A 22,911-nucleotide genomic window follows, 5' to 3' on the forward strand; every position below is an offset into this window, starting at 1 on the left:
CCCTGCATGCTTCAGGCCTGGGTTCGATCCCCAGCACCATTGAGTCCTGGTCAGGTGCTTCTCCGCTTTCCCGGAATGTGGGCCCTGCCCGCACCAGGCCTGGCCAGTCCCGCAGTCCCCGCCTGGCACACCCCAATGCCCAGGAGGGAGACGGGGCTCAGAGAGGGGGAGAGTTGCTCAAGGTCACAGAGCGTGGGGGTGGCAGAGCAGGAATTCACACGGAGACAGACTGGCTCCAGAGCCACAGCCGCGCTCTGAAGCTCGGCGTGATTTATTTATGAAGGGGCCGCCAGCAGGAGGGGCTGTGGCCGCAGCCTGGGGTCTCACACGGGGCGCGCCCCAGCAGGGCACCAGGACCTGCCTCCTCACACTCCTCTCCCTCACAGCCAGCCTGGGGGCTCGCCGGCCTCTCACTGGCTGGCAGCTGCGGTGGGCAGTGCAAAGCCCACCCAAGGACACCTCCTTTTGTTTCAGCTTTGATGCTGGGGATCTCGCGGTATGGTCAATATCTTCCCGGATTCTGGCCCTCCGTGAGCCGCCTAGAGGATCTGGCCCCTGGTCTGCAGCTGTTTGGGGGACACATTGCCCCCTGGGTGGGGGTATGCTTCCTTTCCATTTTTTTTATAGATTATTAATTTTTTTCCCTGATGTTTGGACCACACCTGGCAGTTCTCAGAGCTTACTCCTGGCACTGTGCTCAGGGCTCATTCCTGGTGGGGCTCAGAGGACCATACGGGGTGCCAGGGATCGAACCAGGGCAGCCATGTGAAAGGCAAGCACCCTACCCACTGTGCTCTCACTTCAGCCCCCGTTTTCCATTGTTTTTTAATCCCCATCTTGGTGCGTGGGCTTTTGAGAATCCCAGAATCTACCAGCAAGCGGGAAGCTGCTTAAGTTTCTTTATATCTGCAAAAGTGTGTGTGTGTGTGTGTGTGTGTGTGTGTGTGTAAAGAGTATGCCAAGAACATGAAAAACAGCTTTTCACAAAAATATTTATTATTTTAATACATTAGTCCCCCAACCCAAGGCTGAGGGTTTGCTGAAAGGCCTGAATTTCTTGACTTACCATCTTTCATTAATGACCACCCATAATGATATTACTTCCCTCGATAACTCTGTTTAGGGGGTAAACACTTAACTGGTTAATTCATTATTGCTGAGCCGGAGACGGTAACAGATGCCTTCGAAATATAAGTCCCCACATCTAATAAGGCACAAGCTCACAATGCACTTGGAGTATGGTGGGGAGAGACGGCTGAAATTTATTTTGTGAATAAAGCAATAAGCCACTAAGCAAAGCTAATATGTTTCAGCCAAGACAGAAAGACACGATCATTCAGTATTTATGTAGCAACCCGTTCCTCAGTGGGACTGCAAGTTTCTACCATTAAAATTGTCGGAATTCTTCAGAGACCTACTGCATTAAGTCATTTAAAAATATCACAGACTTAAAACAATCTGAATTATTGGATTTTCTCACTGCTCCTCGGTAAGCATGTTTGCTGTGGCAATTTCCGGCTTGGCCAAAGGTGCAGAGTGTGTGTGTGTGTGTGTGTGTGTGTGTGTGTGTGTGTGTGTGTGTGTGTGTGTGTGTGTGTGTTTGGCAGTTAGGAAAGTAGAAAAGTTCCATGGAGGATTTTCATTCAGAAGCAAAGTCAGGCATTAATTTGCTATTTTCTTTTAACTTTTTCTCTTGACATTCTTCCAGATTCCCAGAAATGTTGCAAGCAAAGTAAAAAAAAAAAAAAATGTCTGTGAACGCCCCGGTGTCAGCCCCTGCAATACCCGTGCGACCGTTCTAAGTAGATTGGTAGAGATAAGTGAATAGACACAAACTCTTTTGGCCAGAACCTTCGAGAGTGAGTTGCAGACATGATGTCTGTCCCCCCCCCCATACTCCACTGTACTCTCTAAAAACAAGGCTATTGTATTACACAGCCGCAGTACAGCGATGAGAACCAGGAAATTAACATTGATAAAGTACTATTATCTAATCTATTGACTTTATTCTAAATGTGCTATTGGCTCCAATTAATGCACTTGATAGTCAAAGAAAGTCCCGGATCACGATTCGCTTTAATCCCTTGTCAAATCTCCGCCGCTTCCCTTGAATCTGGAATCGTTCCCCGGTCTTTCTGTGTGTTTCATGTGACAGTGACATTTCTAAAGGGAACAGGCTGTTTCTGTTGTAGAATTTCCCCTCCGCTTGGGTTCGGCTGCAATGTCTTTGCAATTCGACTGAGACTCTGCACCTTTGGCAGGAAAACCACAGAAGTGATGTTGAGTTCTCTCCGCGGACAGCGGGCACTACATGATGTCGACTGATCTGGGACTGCAAAGTCAGACCGACATTTAGAATGATCTTTTATCCGAACCCTCGCTTGTTCAAAATTTGCTAGGAAGGTTTCACACTTGCTCCCCACTTCCTATTACAGGTCTTTAAAAAAAAAAAACAAAAACTTGACTCAAAGACAAGGAAGTTGGGAGTTTTACAGATGCTCGGGAGAAAATGTGGACGTTTAAAAAAAATTGCAATGCGATAGTTATGAAATTTCCCTAAATTCATTTTGCAGAATGAGAGCTGTAATTTAAATGTGAAGTTATTGAGAGCTGAGATAAACCACACATCACGTGCGATTTAATCTGGCAAGGAAACAGCACTTGGAATTGCTAACTAGGCCTAATTCATTACGTCCCGGTGAACGCGGTACTTTGGGTCCTGCGAGTCTTTTAACTTGTGCATTCATATATTTACACAGGCCTTATGGAAAATGTATGGGGATGGCAATAGAAATACTGTATCCTTGTTTAAATCACATTACATTTTTAAAAAACCAGCTGTGTGATTGCTCAGAAAGATCACACCTTCTTCCAAAGCATTTATGAAACAATTATTTACATTACATTAAAAACTTTAATTGCCTTGAAGCACGTGCTCCAAGACACAAATATTGGAAAATCATCAAAAATATCCATCAAGATTCTCTCCCCTTTACAACTCTTCTAAACTTTATCTTTTTTATAACCCTCTGTATTGATCTATTGTCCCAGACCAAGAGTGATGTCAGAAGTCCGAGCTGGGTAATAAAAAGAGAATATAATTTCCATTTGCTGTCTATAAAAGCAAATCTTTTGACCAGAGAAAAATGCCCTGGGGTGGAGGGGGCAGGAAAAATGAAGAACTTAGATTTGGGGAGGGACCTGCCAGAAAGGTAGGGGGACCCCACGATCAGGAGGGAATGTGGAGGGTGGGTTGGTTGGTGCAGGGGCGATCTGAGTTTCTCCTGGGAGGGGGTGTGAGGTGTAGGAAGGGGACTGGGGGCTTCCCCCTCACACAGTGAGCAATAAAATAAGAGGGAAGACTGCAAAATCGTGCAAAAATCCTGCTCAGCCGGGTTGATCCCGGGGACATGGACCTCTCAGCAGCGGGGCTCACGCCGCCCCTTACCCCCCATACTGGGAAGGGCCCGGGGTCCCTTCCTGGGCTAAGGACCACTCGGAGAATCACGATGATGGACAGCAGGAACCTCTTTAGCTGGGAAGGACCTTGCGCCCCGCTCCCGCCCCCACAGCAGGGCGAAAGCAGCCCATTCTTTAGAAATCAGCGCAAGTCAGCTCCCGGGTGCGGGGCGTGCTCCAGGGCCGTGCGTCGGCGGCCCCCCAGGGAGAAGTTGCGGGGGAGCCCTAACCTGGAGCTCTGCTCCCGCAAACAACGCCGGGCCGGCTCTGGGCCGCCACCCCCCCCCCGAAATAACCCTAATAAGGCGCTGGCGGGGACCTCCCCCGCGGCTCCGTGGCGCCCCCCGGCGGCTCCCACGCGCCCGCCGGCCGCCGCGTCTACGCAGCCTGTCCGGGCTGGGACCCGCGGACCCGAACCTCGGCCGGCGAAGGCGCGGCGACAGCCCGAGGCACGTGCCGGGTGTGCACCGACCGCAAAAAGGGGGAGAAAAAAAAATGCATGGCAAACTACCAACTTTCTTCCCCCCACCCCGCTCCCCCGAGTCCGCGAGGCCGGGGCGGCGGAGGGGAGACAGGTGCGGGCCCAGGGGGCGGGGGCGCGAGCGAGGCGCCGGCGCGCCCCCGCCCCGAACTTCCCTGCGCATTGATCAGCAGCACGTTACGTCAGTATTGATAAGTTTGCAAAAAGCCAAAGTCAAGTGCAGCCGCGCGGCACACCGACCCCGGGCCTGGGGGAGATGCGGCGGGCGCTCCGCGGGCCCGGGAGCCGGCGGCAGGCAGGGCAGCGGCGGCGCGGGCGCCTCCAGCGCGGCGGCCTCCCCCCCAGCCCTCCCCGCCCAGCCCGGCCCCGGCCGCCTCCCCCGGGCGGGCGCCGAGCTCCCCGCCCTCCGGGGGTCGGGGGGGCGCGCGGCTGCCGGGCCCGGCGGCGGCGGCGGCGGCGGCGGCGGCGGCGGCGGCGGCGCGGCGGCGCCGAGGGCCGGCGGGGGGCCGGGGGCGGCGGGCGCGCGGGGGGCGCGGGCGGCCGGCGGCGGCGGCGGGCCCGGGGGGAGCGCAGCCCCGAGGCCGCGCGCGGCCATTGAGGGGAGCCAAACTCCGGTGTGTGCGCGTCCGCTCGCCCCCAAGATGGCCGCCAATGTGGGATCGATGTTTCAATATTGGAAGCGATTCGATCTGCGGCGACTCCAGGTCAGTGCGGGCGGCGCGGCGCGGGGCGCGGGGCGCGGCGGGGCGCGGCGGGGCGGCGGGCCGGGCCGGGCCGGGCCGGGCCGCGCGGGGGCCGCGGGGCTCGCCGGGGCTCGGCCGCCCGCTGCCCATCGATAGGTATTAGGAATCGATCTCGCCGCTGCTCTTTGTTCGGTTCGATCATCGATCGGCCGCCGCGGCCGGGGAGGCGCGCCGGGGAGCCCGCGGCCCCGGGGCGCGAGCCGGCGGGCGGACCGCGGGGGGGGGGGGCGCGGCGTGGGGGGCCCCGCGGGGGGCGGCCGTCCCGGGCCGGGGGCTGCGGGCGGGACCCCCGGCCGCCCCCCGCGCGCCGCACTTTGCGCGCCTCCCAACTTCGCGGCGGGCGCCGCGTGCCGGTCCGCGCCCCGCGCGGGCTGGGCGGGCGGGCGGGAGCTGGCGGGCAGGGAGGAGGAGGAGGAGGAGGAGGACCGGGAGGAGGAGGAGGAGGAGAAGGAGGAGGAGGAGGACGACGACCGGAGGACCGGGAGGACGGCGAGGCGCGGCGGCCGGGCTGGGCGAGGAGGCGGCTCCGCGCCCCGCATCGCCGCGCAGCCCCGACCCGCCGCCGCCAGCACCGGGACCGGCCTCCGGAGCCGGCAGCGCTGCCCTCGGGCCGGGCTCTCGGGGTTCGTTCTCGCGTCTCGCCCCCCTCCTCCCCTCCTCCCCTCCTCCCCTCCTCCTCCTCCTCCTCCTCCTCTCTCCGAGCGCCGACGGGGCCCGGGGCGCGCGGAAGTTTGCGCCGGGGAGAGCCCGGGGCGGCGCGGAGCAGGTGACTCGCGCCGGGCCCCTGGGAACTTTTCTCGGGGCGCCCGGCCCGCCGCCTCCCGCGCCCCCTCCTCCCGCCCGCCGCGTCCCCCGCCCCGGGCTGCACTTTCTCCCCGCGCCGCCGTGCCCGGGAGCCGGTGTGTGTCCCCACCGCCCCCAGGCTCCGGGAGAGCCCCCCGAAGACCCCCTCCTGGAGGCGGGGCTGAGGCTGGGGTCCGAGAGGGCGCAGCCGGGTGCAGCCCTGGGCTCCGTCGGTTCCCGGGGAGCCCCGCACACTCCTGACAAGCCCCCAGCACCCTCCAACGGTCCCCCCCCCCACCCCTCGGCGTTTTGCAAAGTCTCGGCGGCGCGGTGGGAACGAGGGGCGGGGAAATGATGCAGATAACCGGGCAATTAGAGCATCCCGCCTCGGCCCCACACTCGCGGGCAAGCCGAGCATCCGTCTGAGATCAAAAGGGACCCACTTTTTATTTGTTGGTTTTAAATCTACCTGAAAAGCTCATTAAGTTTCTTCCGATAAGTGGTTCCAGCATCTTCCCCCCACACACACACACTCCCTGGCCTCTTCCCAGCCCCCATCCTGCCGAGCCCCCGACTCCCCCCCTCTCCGCCTCCTCCCCCAGAGCCATTGAGCTGGAGAGAAAAATCGGGGCACTCAGGCATGCAGTTAATAACCCGAGTGCCTTGCAATTCCATCCGCACTGGAGTTGGGGCTAGTTTGGCGGCCAGCTGAGGCAGGCAGGGCGGTGGGAGCCGTGCTCGCCGGTTTAAATGATGCTAAAGTGGTCTTTCTGGAAGAGTGGGGCTCTGTGTGTGTGTGTGCGTGTGTGTGTGTGTGTGTGTGTGTGTGTGTGTGTGACAGAGAGAGGGAGAGAGAGAGAGAGTTGGGCAGCTACACTGGGCTTGGCACGAAGGCCAATGGTAATCGTATTCCCTGCTAATGTTTGTAAATGAGACCCGGGCACGGCTGGGGGACAGCGTCTTTATTTATGATTGATGTTCTGTAACATAAGGAATGACAAGAACGTGGCAGACAAGAGGAGAGGAACCAGAAGGGCTGGCGAAAGCCCTTTGCAGCGTCCTATTGTTATTCTGGGCTGGAGAAAATTTCCACGGCGAGATTTACAGCGCTGGTATTTGCTCCCGCTTGGCCGGAATGTCAGTTAACACAATTTTCATTAGATAACTCGTTTTCAATCCTGAGCGGCAGGCAGCCCGGGATAAGCTGGGGGGTTGGGGGGGGGTGGTTCCTGAGGGGTGGGTGCGGCTCCCCGGGGGGAGGGGGCTGATTTCCTGAGCTGGTGTTGTGGGGGGGGAAGTTTGAACCTCCCTCCCTCCCTTCTCCTCCTGGGGGTCTTTGTGAAGCCGGCTGTCTAGGTCACCCAAATCTGGATTCTAGCTGGACTGTACATTGATCCCAGAACCCTTTGTTAGGGTTCCTGGAAGGCGCTGAGGTGGCAGCGCGGTCTGAGCAGGGCCGGTTGGAGGGGGTGGGGGGAGAGGGGCACCTTCAGGTCCGGGGAAAAGGGGCCGAGACCTCTCCTGGCGGGTGGGGAGGGTGGGGGGGGGGAGGTGTTCATTAAGACAATGGCTGGTGGGTCTGGCACAAAAGGAACTGTGGCTCTCTGGGAAGGGGCGAAGCTCATTTACATGGATATTAAGTGTGTGTGGGGGGGTGTCCCTGTGGGAATTTTGAGAGGCCGTACACTTCCAGAGAAAGGGAAATAAATGTGGCAGCGGGGCCCACGTGCCGGCGTTTAGGACCTCACGTCTGCCGGGGGGCCCTGCACCCGCACCCCAGACACGTACCCTTGCTCCCCTGGCCAGCGGATCCCCACGTCCGTCCTCCTGGCTTCATTGGCTGGAGCCGGAGGGTGAGCCTATCCCGAGCACTGTGCCCGAGCATCTGCATTGATTGTGTGGGGGGTGCCAGGGGCTCGAGGCCGCTGGGTGCTTATTTCCTGAGGCCCCCTTACGGGCGAGGTGACCCCAGAGGGGAACTTGGGTGGGCCTGCCCCGAGTCCCGGGGGAGGCAGAGGCCCCGTGCAGGCCCAGGTGTGTGGCGTGTGGCCGAGAGTCTCCGCTGAGGTTGAGCCGTTTCCTGCCGCCGGGCGCTCAAGTGGCCGAGGCGGCAGAGACAGCCCGAGCCCCCGGGCCAGACCAGGCTGCTGACGCCACCCCGATCCTGGCGAGGAAGGTGACCTTGTGCCAGCCCGGCCCCGGCCCTCCGGAAGTCTGTATTTCTCAAATGTGGAATCAGGCCAGCCGCCCTTCCTCCCGGGGCCCGGGCAGGGCTGGCTCCCCCCCCCCCCGCCCCCTCCCCGTGCCAGGGGAGGCAACTCAGACAGGGGCCCCCTTGCCCAGGACCCCAAAACTGCTGGCCTCTGTCTTTTCCGCTTCCCCTCCTCGTCGGTTGCTAGCAGGCCAGGAAATGAGAAGAAATAAAAATTTCATCCCAAAGATAATGCGGCGCATATTTCATTTGGTTATAAGATGGCTTTATGGTGAACAGTACTAATGCAGTATTTTTTTTATGGCTTTTCGGTGTAAAAATCGTCCTAACCGGATTCATACCTTTATGATTTCCTTTTTCTGCCTGACTTGGCCCCTTTTTTGTTGGTTTTTATGATGCTCAGGCTTCAGGCTCCTGGGCTAGCACCACCCCCGCCCCCAGTACCTCCCGTACCCGTGCAGCATTGCCCCCAGAGAGGGTTAGTCCGTGTAACAAGAGTTGAGGGCGGCCCGTTCGACGAATGAGGCAACTGAGGGTGTCCAGTCCAGGGGCAGACACATCTGTGTTTCTGGGGAGGAGAGTGTGGCTGGCTGCAGGGATCCGATCGCTGGTGCATGTTCCAGAGGAGCCTTCTGGAGGATTCTGGAGGATTCCGGAGAACTAGAACAGAGGCTGGACTCTGCAAAGGAGTTTTGAGAGACTTCGGAGAAGGCGAAGTTTCTTGGCATACAGGAGAGGGGGCTTGATGGAATGTGTTTTCCCGGCTTAAAGTTTAGAAAAGAGCGTGGATGTGATTAAAATATTATAACCTTATGATATTCTGAAGTGCATAAATTTTACATATCAGCCACAGAGAGTTTAGACATCCATTAGAGCCTCTGACAGCTTGACTTATCTAAATGTGCTATCATTTAACAATGTGTCAAAATTCCTCTTTCTATAGATGACAGCAGTAAATAAGCTATCAGCTCTGTTGGCGGAACCCTAACTTTGGAAACTCCGCAGCAAGAGAATGGCTGCTGGGGTGGGGACAGGAACCGCTCCGGAGGGGTGCCAGCCCCGGAGAAACGAGGGGGACGTGGGGGGCATGGAAGCCACGGCGCGTGCGTGGAGATTTCTAGAGCTTTTCTAAAATGCAGAAGTGAGACCCAGCGACTGGCCAGCCCCTGCCCCTTGCCTGTCCCCCGTTCCGCCTCTTGGTGACCCCAGCGTCTCTAACTCTCCGAGTCCTCGGAACAAACGCCCCGTGGGCCTTTTCTGCAGAAGCGGCTAGAAACAGGTGTTGCGAATGTATTTAAAGAACCCAGCAGTCTTTTTCTGGGCATCCCAAAATTCTGCTTTCTCAACTCGACAGAAAATTGCTTCCCAAAGATGGACTCTCTCTCTCTCTCTCTCTCTCTCTCTCTCTCTCTCTCTCTCTCTCTCTCTCTCTCTCCCTCTCTCTCTAAGAGCGAGAAGAGCGAGAAGAAAAACCGAGCAGCGCCTCCTCCCCGGCCGCCTTTGCTGTTGGTTGTCTTGATGCTTCTTTTATTAATACCTGAATTCACTGTAGAAAATGGAGAAGCCGCAGACCGGCCCGAAGAAGCGCGGAGCCTCTCGGGGGGTTGTTTCAGTGGCGTTTTTGATGCCGGCGGGGAGTTTTCTTTCTTTTTTTTTTCCCCCTTCCTTTTTCTTTTCTTTAAGAAGAAAAGGAAAACTCTCCTGTTAATAAAGCAGATTCTATCTTCGAACTTGACATTCTGCCGTGGTCACCTTTCTTCCGGCAGATGGGATTTCTAAGGGGAGCACCTTGGCGGATGCTAAATTTGGTTCCGGATGCTGGTGGCCGGGGCCCAGCGGGGACAGGCGAAGGTGTCGGGGTTGGGAGGGCCAGCTGGGTGAGGTTGGCACAGCACTGAGGGGAGGGGCTGCCTTTGTTTCTGGCCCTGGAATTCAGGGTCCCTACCCTTGGGTGTATTTTTCTCACGGTGGTGGGGGTGGGGTGTGTCCACATATTATTTCTCATTTTCTCTTGAACCCAGGACTTCAGACTTGCTAAGTGTGTGCTTGACCTCTGAGTGTCATCCAGCCCCGGGGGTGATGATCCCTGGTAGTGCCAGTGGCATGGCACAAGGAGGCTGTTGGCAGAAGCAAACAGCCCCCAAACTCTGCTCTGCTAAACCTCCGACACTCTCGGGGGACATCCCCCCACCCCGGTAGCCCAAGACTCCCTTGGGGCATCCATGCCCATCCGCTCTGCCCTCCCCTCCGAGACAGCGGGCACAGGAAGGATGCTGAGATGCTGTAAGCCAGTGACATGAGTTGTCTTCTGATGACCTTGGGGTCCATCGTGGCAATGTTGAGGGGTGGTGACTTTGGAAGGAAATTATTTGCGATGAGATACTCTATTTAGGGTGGTGTTCTTGGTATCTAAACCTCAGTGAGTCCTTCACAGGATTGGAGTGAGCGTAGAAACCTGTCACACTTAGGATACAACCCTCTTCCCTGATTGCCGGGTCCCCATGGTTTGACTTCTGCTCCAGCCTCTCTGCCCAGCTCCCTCTAGATGACATTGACCTTTCTGTCCCTGAAACACACCAGCACAATCCCACCGCAGGGCCTTTGCACCTGCAGCTCCTTCTGCCTGGAACTCTTCTTTGAGTCCTCGCACGGCTGCATCCGCTGTTTCCCTCTGTCCCAGCCCAGTTCTGAAGATCACTCAGCTGACCCAGGAGACCTGAAGAAACGTCTGCAGAAGGTTCTGCTTCTGCATGTGTGAGGCCCTGGGTTCAAACCCCAGCACAAAGAGAGAGAAAGGGGAAAAAAAGGGGAGGGAGGAAGGGAGGGAGGGAGGGAGGAAGGAAGGAAGGAAGGAAGGAAGGAAGGAAGGAAGGAAGGAAGGAAGGAAGGAAAGAAGGAAGGAAGAAGGGAAAAGAGGAAGGGAGGAAGGAAGGAATGAAGGAAGGGAGGGAGGAAGGAAGAAAGGAAGGAAGGGAGGGAGGAAGGAAGGGAGGGAGGGAGGAAGGAAGGGAGGGAGGGAGGAAGGAAGGAATGAATGAAGGAAGGGAGGGAGGGAGGGAGGAAGAAAGAAAGGAAGGAAGGAAGGGAGGGAGGGAGGAAGGAAGGAAGGACGGATGGAAGGAAGGACGGATGGAAGGAAGGAGGAAGCAGGAAGGAAGGACGAAGGAAAATGGAAAGAAGGAAGGAAAGGAGGAAGGAAGCTTCTGTTTCCCTTCTCGCAAGCGAATCTGAGCCTGAGTCTCCTGGGACAGGATTTTCCCAAGGGTCTGGGCTTGTGTTCTTCGTGCTGTGATCTCTGGGCGATGGGCCGTTTCTGTTTAGAGTCAGATAGTGAAACAGTCTCGACTGTGCAGCCCTGCGGTCTCTAGCAAACACCCGACTCTGCCAGCAGCCACCGTGGACAAGGAGCGTGAATGGCTGTGGTGCCAATAAAACTTTATTCATACGAACAGGCAAAGGTCTTGGTGGCCTAAGGGCGCCGTTGGCCGGCTCTGGTCTCAGTGTTGGTTGTCACACAGGCTGTAGCATACACGGCTGATGACTCTCATTTTCCAGATAAGGATGCTAAGGATTCAAACTCAGTTCTGGAAATTTGCTTTTCTTACTTTCCCCTCAGGAAGGATGAGGAGTCAAGTGAGGACCCCCCTCCCCTTCTTGCCCCTGCCTGGTTTCCAGTCCCAGCTCTTCCACTCACTCGCTGTGTGGCTTTGGGGGAGGCGCTTCCCCTCTCTGAGCCTTGCTTTTCTTGCCTCTGAACCGGTGGCAGTCCCCGCCTGCAGCTGCCCCAGCATGCTGGCGCCTGCGGGTCGGGATGAGAGATGGATGGGTGCACAGCTGCCCCTCTGCGCGGCTTCTTACTCGTGCTGGCCTTTTTGAAAAGAAATGGAGTAAGGGAGGCGTGCTGGTCAGGTGGAGCGCGGCCTTGCAGTCTTCCTGGCTCTCTGGACCCGTGTCCTCGGGGAGTGCCCGTCCCGCTCTCACTAGACTCCGTAACGGGCGTCTCCTGGGGCCACGGCTGCCGCGAGCTTTGGAGACACTTTGTCCCCGCGTGGGAGGTGACTCATGACCCACGTGCCCAGCAACTCCCGAGCCGGGCCACGCAGGCGGGGACGGAGGAGGCCAGGGCAACGGGCAACGGGCAGGGGCCAGCGCCGGCCAGCTCCGAGCCATCCAGGCCCCCCCCCCCCTTGCTCTCCCCAGTGCCCAGGGCCAGAGTTGTCCACTTCCCTGAGGACAGGCGGGTCCTTGCCCGACTCTCCCTGGCCCCGGCAGTGCCACCCCCCTTCCTTCCTCCTCGCCTCCCCGCCCCCAGCCCCTGCCATCCTCCAGTTCAGCCAAATGAAACAGCAATTCCAGGATACGCATTTGTCATGAAAAAGAAAGAAGGAGAAAAATCAATCCTCCAGCCTCGCCGGCCCGAGCTGGGCGTCTGCCCGCGCCGCCCGGAGCCGAGCGGTGCTTAAGACTCGGCCGCGCCGCTGCTCCCGCCGGCCCCGGGGCTCCCCGGGAGCCGCGCCGGTCGATGGGCTGCTCCAGCAGGCCGCGCCGCGCGTGGGTGCTGCGGACGGACGGGCAGGCCGAGGGGGTCATCGTCGTGGCCTGCTCGGGGCCCGCACCCGGGGCCCCCAGTATCTGAGCGGGTGGGCTACCGAGTCAAGCCGCACCCTGCACCCGTTTCTCTCCGAAGACACTCACTGCGGACTCCGGGCAAGCTGCGGCCCCTCTCCAGACCTCAGTTTTCTCATCTGTGAGACGGGGAGATTAGTAGCGTGCCTCTCACCCGGTGAGTTCCTGTCTGAAGTGCTCCAGCCTACCACGTGCGTGGACACGCAGGCTGGTTTCTTTGTGTGTTTGGGGGCCACTCCGGGCAGTGCTCAGGGCCCAGGGAGTTTGTACCAGGATTGGCTGCATGCAAGCAGGGGGTCTTCCTCCGGAACCGTCTCTCTAGCCCACACTCTCTTCCCGACGGCAAGAATTCCGTCGTTCCGTACCTGCCAATGTGCTCGGACGGCCAATCTGCCACTCAGCGTGGTGCACAATTACGTTGGAACAGCTAGTCACAGACACTATAGACAGTAATCGTATATTGGGGACATTGTGGTGAACACGGAGTGCCAAGTGCCCCCTCTCCTTGGGCCCGTGGACCATGGGGAAGGTGGACGCACATCCTCCTGGACAAACAGACAGTCTCTGGAATTCCATGTGGCAGAAGAATCACCATGTCAGCCTTGGAGGACATTTCCCCAGGACAAGTGGCCCTTCCGCAGAGATCTGAGCAGAAGGTCAGGGAACAGTGTTCCGGCAGCGGGAACAGCATGTGCGAAGGCCCTGGGGTAGGTTGGTGCTGGCAAAGAACTGCAGAGCGGCAGGGAGGCCAGTTCTGCGGGGGCTGGATCTGCCATTCTTCTCACACTTGCCATCTGTTACCGGCGGGAAGGGTGGGAATGAAAATAAGATCCCGCTTCGCACATGTGTGTGAGCACTCGCAGCGGGCACCCTGTGAGCTGTCAGACACAGTAAAGGCCTGGGTGTCGCTTTTATTTTTAACAATGTATGCGGCCCTACTCTCTGTCTTGGGGGGGGGTTCGGATCACATCCGGCGGTGCTTGGGGATCATGCCTGGCATTGCTTGGTAGAACCGGGCAGTGCCAGGGATCGAACTGGGGCTGGCGACAGGCCAGGTGGGCACCTCCCCCTGCCCCCACCTACTCCTGTCTCCTGCCTCGGCCCTGATCTTGGGCTGCGGCAGCTTCCCTCTCAGACTCCCGCGAGGCGGCAGGCCCCGACCCCAGCTCTCCGCGACCGTCTCCTCTCCCGGAAGCCGAGTGGAGTAACAGAGCAGCCCCCGCCCTGGGAGACCCTCCCCGAGACCCAGCCCTCGAGGCCGCCCGGGGCTGAGCATGGATCTGCAGCTGCGCATGTCCAGCTCTGGACTGGCTCTGAACCCCTCGGCCATCCGAGCACGTCCAGCCTCCCTCCCTCCCTCCCGGCCGGCACCCCTGCTCCCCAGCACAGTGCTCACCCCGCTCCCTCCTGCCTTTGCACACCACCTTTGTGTGTGCATGTCGGATGACTCACTCTCCTGGGGGAAAGTGTCCCCGGGACGTGGTGGCCACTGAGGGCTCCGGAGCAAAGGACATGCTCAGGGGATACAGCTGTGTCCTGTGGGGAGTCCTCAGCCCTCGCTCTGACTTCCCGCCTGCCTGATGAGGTCTCTCCCCTTCCTCGTCTGCAGTGGTCTCCTGTGTTCCTCTCCTGCCGCTGCCTGTCCTGATTCACATCACCCAGGCCTTTAGCTCAGCGGGCACTTTCCCGCCCCAGGGCCTTTGCACCTGCTTGTCTCTTTGGGATGTTCTTTCTCATACGTATCTGCAGCTCTCACCGGGCCCCTCTGTTCTCTGCTATGCCAGCCCCTGCCACTTCCCCCGTCTCCCAACCCCCCTGTGCTCATGTGTCTTTCTCTGTAAGTTTATCTTGCATCTCCCTCCTTGGGGAGGGCAGAGCCATCGTCAATTTTCAGTATTAGCGTGTTGGAGTGGACAGAGGCCTCAGGAAGCGAGAGGAGGGGCGGCTGCCTCACTGCCCCGAGCACCCCCAGCTGTTCCCCCCTCGCTGGCTCTTGCAAGTTGTTTGTCCCACGTCTGGGAATTGGGCCCAGGCCCCAGGCCAGCAGCGGATGAAGGTTTATCTTTAGCTCCATCAGCCTCGCTTTAGAAACTGGTGACCCCAATTTCGGTCTGGGCGGTGGCTCCCATCCTAATTAATACAGCCATTAATTAATTGCCAGCAGGCTGTGGGCCATTAGCGATGGCTTGGTGGCCCCAGTCAGAGCTCAAATCAGGTCCCTGCAGTCGGGGGGCCAGAGCTGGTTTCTGGTTTTCGGACCCAGATGACGTCGTGCCCTGACGCCTGGTCATGGGCCCGGGGCACGTCGACCTAGCGGGCATCCAGACGGGACTCGCCTCCGGGTGGCACCCCCAGAACGGGGCGGGGGGGGGTGTTCCTTCCCAGCAGCCCCTGGGAGCCCCTCTGTCATCAGCTGGGAGGCGAGTCTCAGTCCCCACTTCCTGCCTGTGGCCAGGGGCCCTGTGGAACCTCAGTTTCTCTGTCTCATATGAAATATCTCTGGGATGAGATGGTCATTCATTCACTCACACATTCAGTTATTCCCTTATTCACTTGTTCATTCACACGTCCATTTACTCATTTACACGTTCATACATTTATTCACTCATGCATTCATTCATTCATTCACTCATCACACATATTCACTCAATCATGCATTCATTCATTCATACATGTATTCATTCATTTATGTATTTATTCATTCACTCATTCACTCATGCATTCACTCACTCATTCGCACTTATTCACTCACTCATGCATTCATTCACTCATTCGTGCATTCATTCACTTATTCATGCATTCATTCACTCACTCATGTATTCATTCACTCATACATTCACTCACTCATACATTCACTCTTATTCATGCACATACTTATTCATGCATTCATTCATTTACTCGTTCACACAATCATTCACTCATTCGTTTACTCACACGTTCATTCACTCACACACTCATGCATTTGTTCACTCTCATTGACTCACTCTTTCAGCGACTGTTACTCTGCCTCCTCCCTGCGCCAGGGGCTGTGTTTGGTGTGTGGGACACTGGGGACCAAACAGATGGGGTCCCTGCCGTGTGGGGGGCCACTGGGAACTGTCAGCGTGGGGCCTGGCAGCACTAGCCCGGGTGGGCTTATGAATCCCCCTTATCACAGGCCGATGGCTGTCTGCCCGGGTGCGAGGGCGTGTGTGCGGGAAGAACGTGGTGTGTGGTGCAGCAGTCATGCCACTTTCACCCGCTCTGGCCTCGCTGCTTCCTCAGTGGTCGGCCTTCCTGAGCCTCAGTTTCCCCCTCCTGGACAGTGGGAATTAAACCCAGCCTGAGGGACCCCATGAGGATGACGAGGTGAAGCACAGGACCTGGCACCCAGGAGGACCCAGAGGGACCTGGAGGGGCCTGGCACCTCCCACGGCCATCAGCCCTGTCACCGTCCACCGCGCCCGTGGGCTCAGAAGGACCCAGTCCGGAGGGAGCCTCCTCAGGTTTATTTGCACGCCGGGGCTCAAGGACCAGGAACCTTCTTCTGACCCACGATGGCCTCCCCGTGTCTGGACTGAAACCAGCCTGCCCCGAGGAGGGAGAGTGAGAAGGAAGTGCCTGCGTAGGGGCGGGGCGGGGCGGGGGTGGCGGGAGGGGTGTTGGCGGGGATGGACACTGGTGGAGTGACGGGTGTTGAATCATCGTAGGACTAAAACTCATGAAAGCTTTGTAACTGTTTCTCATGGTGGGTCAATAAAAAAGTTAAATTAAAAAAATATGAGACACACACACGCACACACACATACGCACACATGCACGGACAGGTGTTCTCCCGTGTAACGCTTACCGCAACCCCAGGAAGGGTGGTGGCTACTCACAGCAGGACGCTCTGAGCCCCGCCGTGCAGGGCCTCTGAACGCAGGCCTGCGGGGGTCCATGTGCCCTGACCCTCACCACTGTGGTAATGGCCAGAGGCCCCTTCCGGCGCTGGCCCCTGCCCCTCCCAAAGGCCACCCCATCTCGCATCCCTGGTTCCTCCTTTCCCCTTTTATTGCTTTTGAGTCGTTTTTTAAAAATGAAATCTCGGGGCTGGAGAGATAGCACAGCGGGGAGGGCGTTTGCCTTGCACACGGCCGACCCGGGTTAGATTCCCAGCATCCCATAGGGTCCCCTGAGCACCGCCAGGAGTGATTCCTGAGTGCAGAGCCAGGAGTAACCCCTGTGCATTGCCGGGTGTGACCCAAAAAGCAAAAAAAAAAAAGAAAGAAAGAAATCTCATTATTCTGGGGTGACTCGCAGGCCGTGCCCAGGGGCCTGCGGCTCCTCGCGGCCATACTGGGCCACCCGTCCAGGCTGGCCAGTGCGCTGGGTGCTGCCAGGGCCACCCACCAGGGACGTCCGGGACCACCTCGGCCACACTGGCAGGGCGCAGTGCTTCCTCCTGGCTCTGGGCCCAGGGGTCGCCGAGGCGGGCAGCCAGAGGCAGTGCCAGGGCTCAAGCTGGGGTCAGGGGTGCTGGACCAGTGCCTCCAGCCCTTTGCTCTGGCCTCGGCCCCTTTTAATTGTCTCCAAGCCCCTCGCCGCCGGCCCCCTGACGTGAACCCAGGCCCAGGGGCGGGGTGGGGGTGAACCCGAGCGACCGTCGGGTGCTCGACGGGACGGGCGCGGGCATGTGGGGGCCGGAGCCACAAGATGGACTCCTCGGGCCGCTGGTAATAAGCAGGTATTGATTGCTGCCTCGGTCATTATCAAGATTTATTTAGTCAATATGGCCTCCCCGGTCAATAAATCGTGTCGTTGATAAAGAAGGAAGGGGACGGACGCGTCGGCTTTATGAGAAAAGTTCCCTGGACTTCTCTCTCTCCGGGCGAGCCCCGCCCCCCTCCCCCCCAGGGGCGCCGTCCCGCCCCGCCCGCTGCCTCTCCTGGATTTGGGGTGGGATGTGCTGTTCTCGCTCTGCTTTCTGGGAGCAAAGACTCCGCCTGACGCCGGGCCTGGGCCTGGGTGGGCCCGGGCGTGGCTGGCCGCTGGGGGGGGACCTGGCCGGCCCAGCGTGGGGTCAGGGCGTTTCCCGGCACTGCTGGACCAGCTGGTCATGCACACGCCTTCTGGGGGTCTGCTCTGGTCCCCACTCGTGTCCCGTTGAGAGTCGAGAGCCAGCCCAGTGGGGACTGGCCCCCTGCGTGCTGGAGAGCAGGGGTCTCCGTTTGTGCTTGGTCACTGCGGGGAGGGACCCGGGGGTAGGGGGAGGTGGACAGTGGGTGTTTGGGGGAAGGTAAACGTGCTAAGTCCCGGGACACAGGGTTCGAGGGCCGGCACCGCTTGGTGTCCCGGGAAGACCCCACGTGCCAAGGGGTGGCAGCCCCCCCGTGCCAGCCTTCGCCGGCGGGCGCAGACGCCTCAGAGAGGCTCTTGGCGCGCTGCCTGGGGGCTGCTTCCGACGTGGGCCCGCGTGTTGCTGGTGCGGAAGGACCAGGCGGAGGAGGTCCTGGGACGCTGTGGGTCGTCTGCAGGAGTGGGCGGGGCTAGCCTGCGGGGGCTCCGGGCTGAGGAGGGGACAAGAGGACTTCCCTTACCTCTGCGGTGAGCCCCGGGCGCTGGACGTCCGTCTGCTCACCCTGTGGTCCTCGGCCGCCTGCTCATTTGAATGTCTGCTCACAAGTATGTCCGTCTGTACTTCCACTTGGGAATTCATCCATGGTTCATTTTCCCATTTCCCCTGACTCATCCATTCATCCATTCATCCATCAGTCCATTCATCCATCTACCCATCCACCCATCTACCCATCCACCCAATCCATCCATCCATCCATCCACCCATCCACCCATCCATCCACCATCCATCCATCCATCCATCTACCATCCATCCATCCATCTATCCACTCATCCACCCATCCATCCACCATCCACCCATCCATCCACCATCCATCTATCCATCCACCCATCCATACATCCATCCACCCATCCATCCACCATCCATCCATCCACCCACCCATCCATCCATCCACCCATCCATCCATCCATCCACCCATCCATCCATCCATCCATCCACCCATCCATCCATCCATCTATCCACTCATCCACCCACCCATCTATCCATCCATCCATCTATCCACCTACCCACTCAGCCATCCAGCCATCTTCCTGTCCTCATTTGAAACCAATCTGATTATTTCTCTATTGATCCTCTGCCTTCCTGTTTGTCCATCTGTCCGTCCACCCGTCCATGTCTAATTATCTGTGCATCTACTACCCTGCTACTCGCCTACCATCTCTCCGTCATCACAGCCTCTCAGCCAACCTCCGACCCATCTGCACGTCCATAGTCCCAACAGGCCTCTCTGCTCACCACTTCTCACCAGCTCGGGTGTGCAGGAGGGGAACAGTCTCTGCCCGGGTGTCAGAGATGAGAGGAGGAGTCGGCCGTGCGCAAGCAGCCCCAGATGGCCAGCATGGCCGGTCTGACTGTCTCGGGGCAGGTGCGAGGGGCAGAGGCTGGCAGACGGGGCACTGCTGTCTGTGCTGTGGGGCCAACCTTGCTCCACAGGAGGAAACTGAAGCTCAGAGCGCACCAAGGCGGCCAGACCTGCATCTCCCTCCTGCACCCACAGTCCCAGGGCCCAGGCCCACACTTCAGCCCGTCTCGGCATCTCCAGCCACACTTCAGTGACTGCCCCTAGCCCTGGCGCTGCCCTTCCTGGCCTCCCGCTGGCCAGTGCTGTTTCTCTTCCCTCCCTCCCACCCTCCCTCCCTCGCTTCGCTCCCTCCTTGCCTCCCTCCCTCCCTCTCTTTCTCTCTTCCTTCCTTTTTATTTATTTTTTATTTTTTTGGGTCACGTCTGGCGATGGTCAGGGGCTACTCCTAGCTTTGCACTCAGGAATCACTCCTGGCGGTGCTCAGGGGACCATGGAGGATGCTGGGAATCGAACCCGGGTTGGCCGCGTGCAAGGCCAACGCTCTCCCGCTGTGCTGTTGCTCCAGCCCCCCCGCTTCCTTCCTTCCTTCCTTCCCCACATTGGCGGTGCCCAGGGCTTCCTCCTGGCTCTGTGCTTAGGGATCTCTCCTGGCAGGCTTGGGGGTCTGTCTGTACGGGGTGCTGGGGATTGAACGTGGGTTGGCTGCATGCCAGGCACACCCCCTACCCGCTGTACCGTTGCTCCAGCCCTGATGCTTTCTTCACCGTTCTTGCCTTGGATGTCTGCCTCAAGGATGTTTTTTTTCTTGAGCTGTTTAAAGCCTGACTTCTCCATCTCGGGGTCACTCCATCCAGGATGGAAACCGGGGCCCTGGCCTGGCCTCCTCCCCCACTCTGCTGCCTCTGGGGGTTCGCATCCCCTCCCCCACCGCCGTGTCCACCTTGACATGCTGGCCCCTGTCCCCGCACTTCTCTTCTGGACCTGGGCTCCCAGTTTGCTTCCGCAGCCGTATTCTGGCTTGCCTGGCTGTGGTACCGGGCGGCTGGCGAGGTCACTGGACACTGAGAACCGTGTTTCTGTGTGAGTGCGTGTGTGTGTGTGTGTGTGTGTGTGTGTATGTGTCTTCCTTTTCCCATTCCTCTGCATGCAAGCCTGGTTGTGGGTTGTGGCGTTCATATGCTCAGCTCATGCCCTGTGCCTGGACTGTGCTCTCCGTGGAGGCCTCGAGAGGCCAGAGTTGCTGACCCACTGGGTCGCAAGCAGCCAGAGAGGCCACGGGGCTCTGCCTCAGCCCAGGCTCCGGGCCCAGATTCCCTGGGGTACAGTAAGTCTTTTTCCATCCCTTTATTTATTTTCTTATTTATTTTTATTTTTTTTTTCTTTTTGAGTCACACCCGGCGATGCACAGGGGTTACTCCTGGCTCTGCGCTCAGGAATGACTCCTGGCGGTGCTCAGGGGACCATATGGGATGCTGGGATCCGAACCCAGCTCGGCTGCATGCAAGACAAACGCCCTCCCCGCTGTGCTATTGCTCCAGCCCCCATCCCTTTATTTTTAATGCTTGTGTCTTTGACTTGAAAGTGTGACCCAGTAGCCAGCATATATTTGATTCTTGTATTTTCTGGGGGTGGTGGTTGTTTTTCACTTGGGGGCCACACCTGGTGATGCCCAGAGGTTCCTCCTGGCTCTGCACTTAGGGGCCAGTCCTGGTGGTGATCGGGGCACCATGGGGGGTGCCGGGGGTCGAACCCATTGCATTATCTCTCCGACCCTTTGCTTGTTTTGTTTATTTTTAATCTAACTTGAAAACTCTCTGCCTTTGGATTGTTTAATGAATTCACACTTAATATTATTAGGGGGACGGTTGGATTTACATTTGCTGTTTGCTTCTTTTCTCTTTAATATTTCATGGCCCTCTGGTTCTCCGGTGCTCTGCTGGGGCTCGCTGTGTTTCCGAGGGTGGCCCTGTGAGGCCCTAGTGACGTTCCACCGGGGTCGTCTTTAGTTCTGTTTTGCTAGGAGCTGCCGTAGCGTCTGCCATGTATCTCCCAGGTACCGAGAGCGAGCACCGGATTGATCGCTCGTGATCCCGGCACCCCGGCCCTTGACCTTGGTCTCGCCGCCTTCCCCAGCCCCGCCCGCCTTCCCCACGTCGATCCTCTTCGTCTTCCTCAGCACCACGTTCCCCCATTCCTCTGTCCGTCCTGCCCCCCCTCTGCATGTCTGATACTTTCCCCGCTTGTCCCCGTGTCCACCGTCTCCCGGGACGCGCTTCCTGCCGCTCTCTGCAGCGCTCCCGGGCGTTAGCGGTCAGCTCCGCCTCTCCCCGCGAGCCGCTTGTCCCCAGAGCCTCAGAGCAGAGACTGTGTCCGTCCAGGCCCCGGGAAGGTCGTCAGAGCCGGGACACTGAGGCAGGAGAGCTCAGGCCTTCCTGGTGCTGCACGAGTCCCTGTGTGTCCTGGCATCACCCCGATGGTCCCCCCAAGCACCTCTCAGCCCGAGGGGCCACGCCCGCCAGGAGCCGCAACGACAATGAAAAAAAAAAAACCCGGCTAATGAACTAGCCCGGGCGGGTGTGACCGTCACGCTGTGGCTTTCTCAGCACACTCGTGTGTGTGTGTGCGTATATGTGTGTGTTCATGTGTGTGTGTCTGTGAGTGTGTGTGCAAATGCTTGTGTGGCTGTGTACACACTTGCACATGTGAGCATGTGTGTCTGTGTGTGCCTGCATGTGTGCATCTTGTGTATTTGTACGTGTGTGTGCCTGTGTTTGGGGGTGTGTATGTGTGTGCGTGAGTGCGTGTGTCTATGTCTATGTGTGGGCGTGAACGTGTTGTGCATGCATGTGTGTGCGTGTGTGTTTGTGAGTGTGTGTGCACGCGTGTGTGTCTATTTGTAAGTGCATGTGTGTCCGTATGTGTGGCCTGCATGCGTGTGCATATATGTGTGTCTGTGAGTGAGTGTGTGTGTGTCCCCCCTAAGTGTCCCCGTCCATGCTGCCGCAGCTCCTCCCGCGTCCCTTGGCCGTGCAGATCGTCTGTGCCAGCCCGGTGTCGCGTTTAGTGATTTCCCCGAAGCTGAGCGTGGCCCCCCCGGTATTGATCCCGCTGCGGTGGAGGTGACACGGGGCCACGGGAGCAGCTGGCGGGCACTGCCCTGTGGACGGGCTGTGGCGCCTGCCGCCTCCCCCAGGCTGGCGGCCGGGGACGGACCGTGCTGGGGTCCCCGCATGCCTCTCCCCATCTCCTGCTCGCGTGGCTGCTTCTCTCTGGCTGGTCACCGGGAGTGTCCATGGCGTGTGGCCAAGGCTGACTGCCTGGCCCCCCGGTCAGAGGGAACCCGCTGTGGCTTCTCGCAGCTGACGAGCGGGCACCCCTGGGCCTGCATTTCTCTTAGGGCTGGGTAGTGAGGTGGGACTAGGGGGTCTGGCCTTCCGTTTGCCATGACCCACTCCCAACCCCAGAGTCCGGCTGTGCTGACCCCTCAGAACCTGGGGATCAGCAGTTTGGTGATGGAGACGGGTGATTCTACCTTCTCTGGCCTCGGTGGAGCCATTCCCGAAAATGGGTAGAATCTGCGCTATCGGCGTGTGGGTTCTACTTGTTTTTCAGTTTTTATCCTATTTTTCATTGAACAAACAAACCTCCCGAGTGGCTTTGTGCCAGTCATGACTCTGACCGCGTCCCTGATGGCTAAATGCCCGTAACAGCTGTTTGCTGTGGACGCTGTGAGTCCTCTGTCATCAGGGCCAGCGGAGCTGGGCAGCCAGAGAGGCTGTGATGTTTGCCTGGGGAGGCCCAGCAGAGCCAGGCGGTGCCACATCAGAGGCTGCCTACAGTGGGGATGCCAAGGAGTCCAGAAGGGCTCACGTGAGGGCCCAGTGGACCGCGCTGGCTGCCAGGTGGACACCGACGAGCGGCTGGATCTCAGGCCCAGAGGCCGAGGTGGGTGCAAGTGACCACGGCGGAGGGCCTGGGAGGAGCCGGGCCGGGGCTTGCTGGACCCTGGGCCGTGGGGTCCCTGAGCCCGGGAGCCTCCATGCGCCAGCCCGGCCCTCCGCGGGCGCCTCCCTCAGCCTCTGCGAGCGGAAGGGCTGGTCCCACGGCCCGTGGCCTACTTTGTGGGATTCGTCTCCGGAAGCCGAGTATTCTCGGAGCGGCACCTCTTGGCGTCGGGGGATGGACGGAGCCTGCGGAGGCCTCCTGCCT

The 22,911-nt window shown here is 58.9% G+C and overlaps 1 protein-coding gene across 4 annotated transcripts in view; it reads left to right on the plus strand.

The window, feature by feature from the left end:
* Positions 1-4,469: 4,469 nt before the first annotated feature.
* The window catches only part of CUX2 (cut like homeobox 2), a 170,254-nt gene continuing 151,812 nt past the window's right edge, over positions 4,470-22,911 (plus strand). For 2 of the 4 annotated variants that reach the window (XM_055146590.1, XM_055146591.1), the window contains exon 1: positions 4,470-4,644. In XM_055146590.1, coding sequence (XP_055002565.1) covers positions 4,582-4,644 — 63 coding nt within the window. In that variant the 5' untranslated portion in view covers positions 4,470-4,581. Of the gene's footprint in view, positions 4,645-12,882; positions 13,012-22,911 lie in introns of those variants that run through there. The other 2 variants (XM_055146588.1, XM_055146589.1) reach the window with 1 other exon arrangement.

The sequence above is a fragment of the Sorex araneus genome, chromosome 9, assembly GCF_027595985.1.
Source record: "Sorex araneus isolate mSorAra2 chromosome 9, mSorAra2.pri, whole genome shotgun sequence".
Classification (NCBI taxonomy): Eukaryota; Metazoa; Chordata; class Mammalia; order Eulipotyphla; family Soricidae; genus Sorex; species Sorex araneus.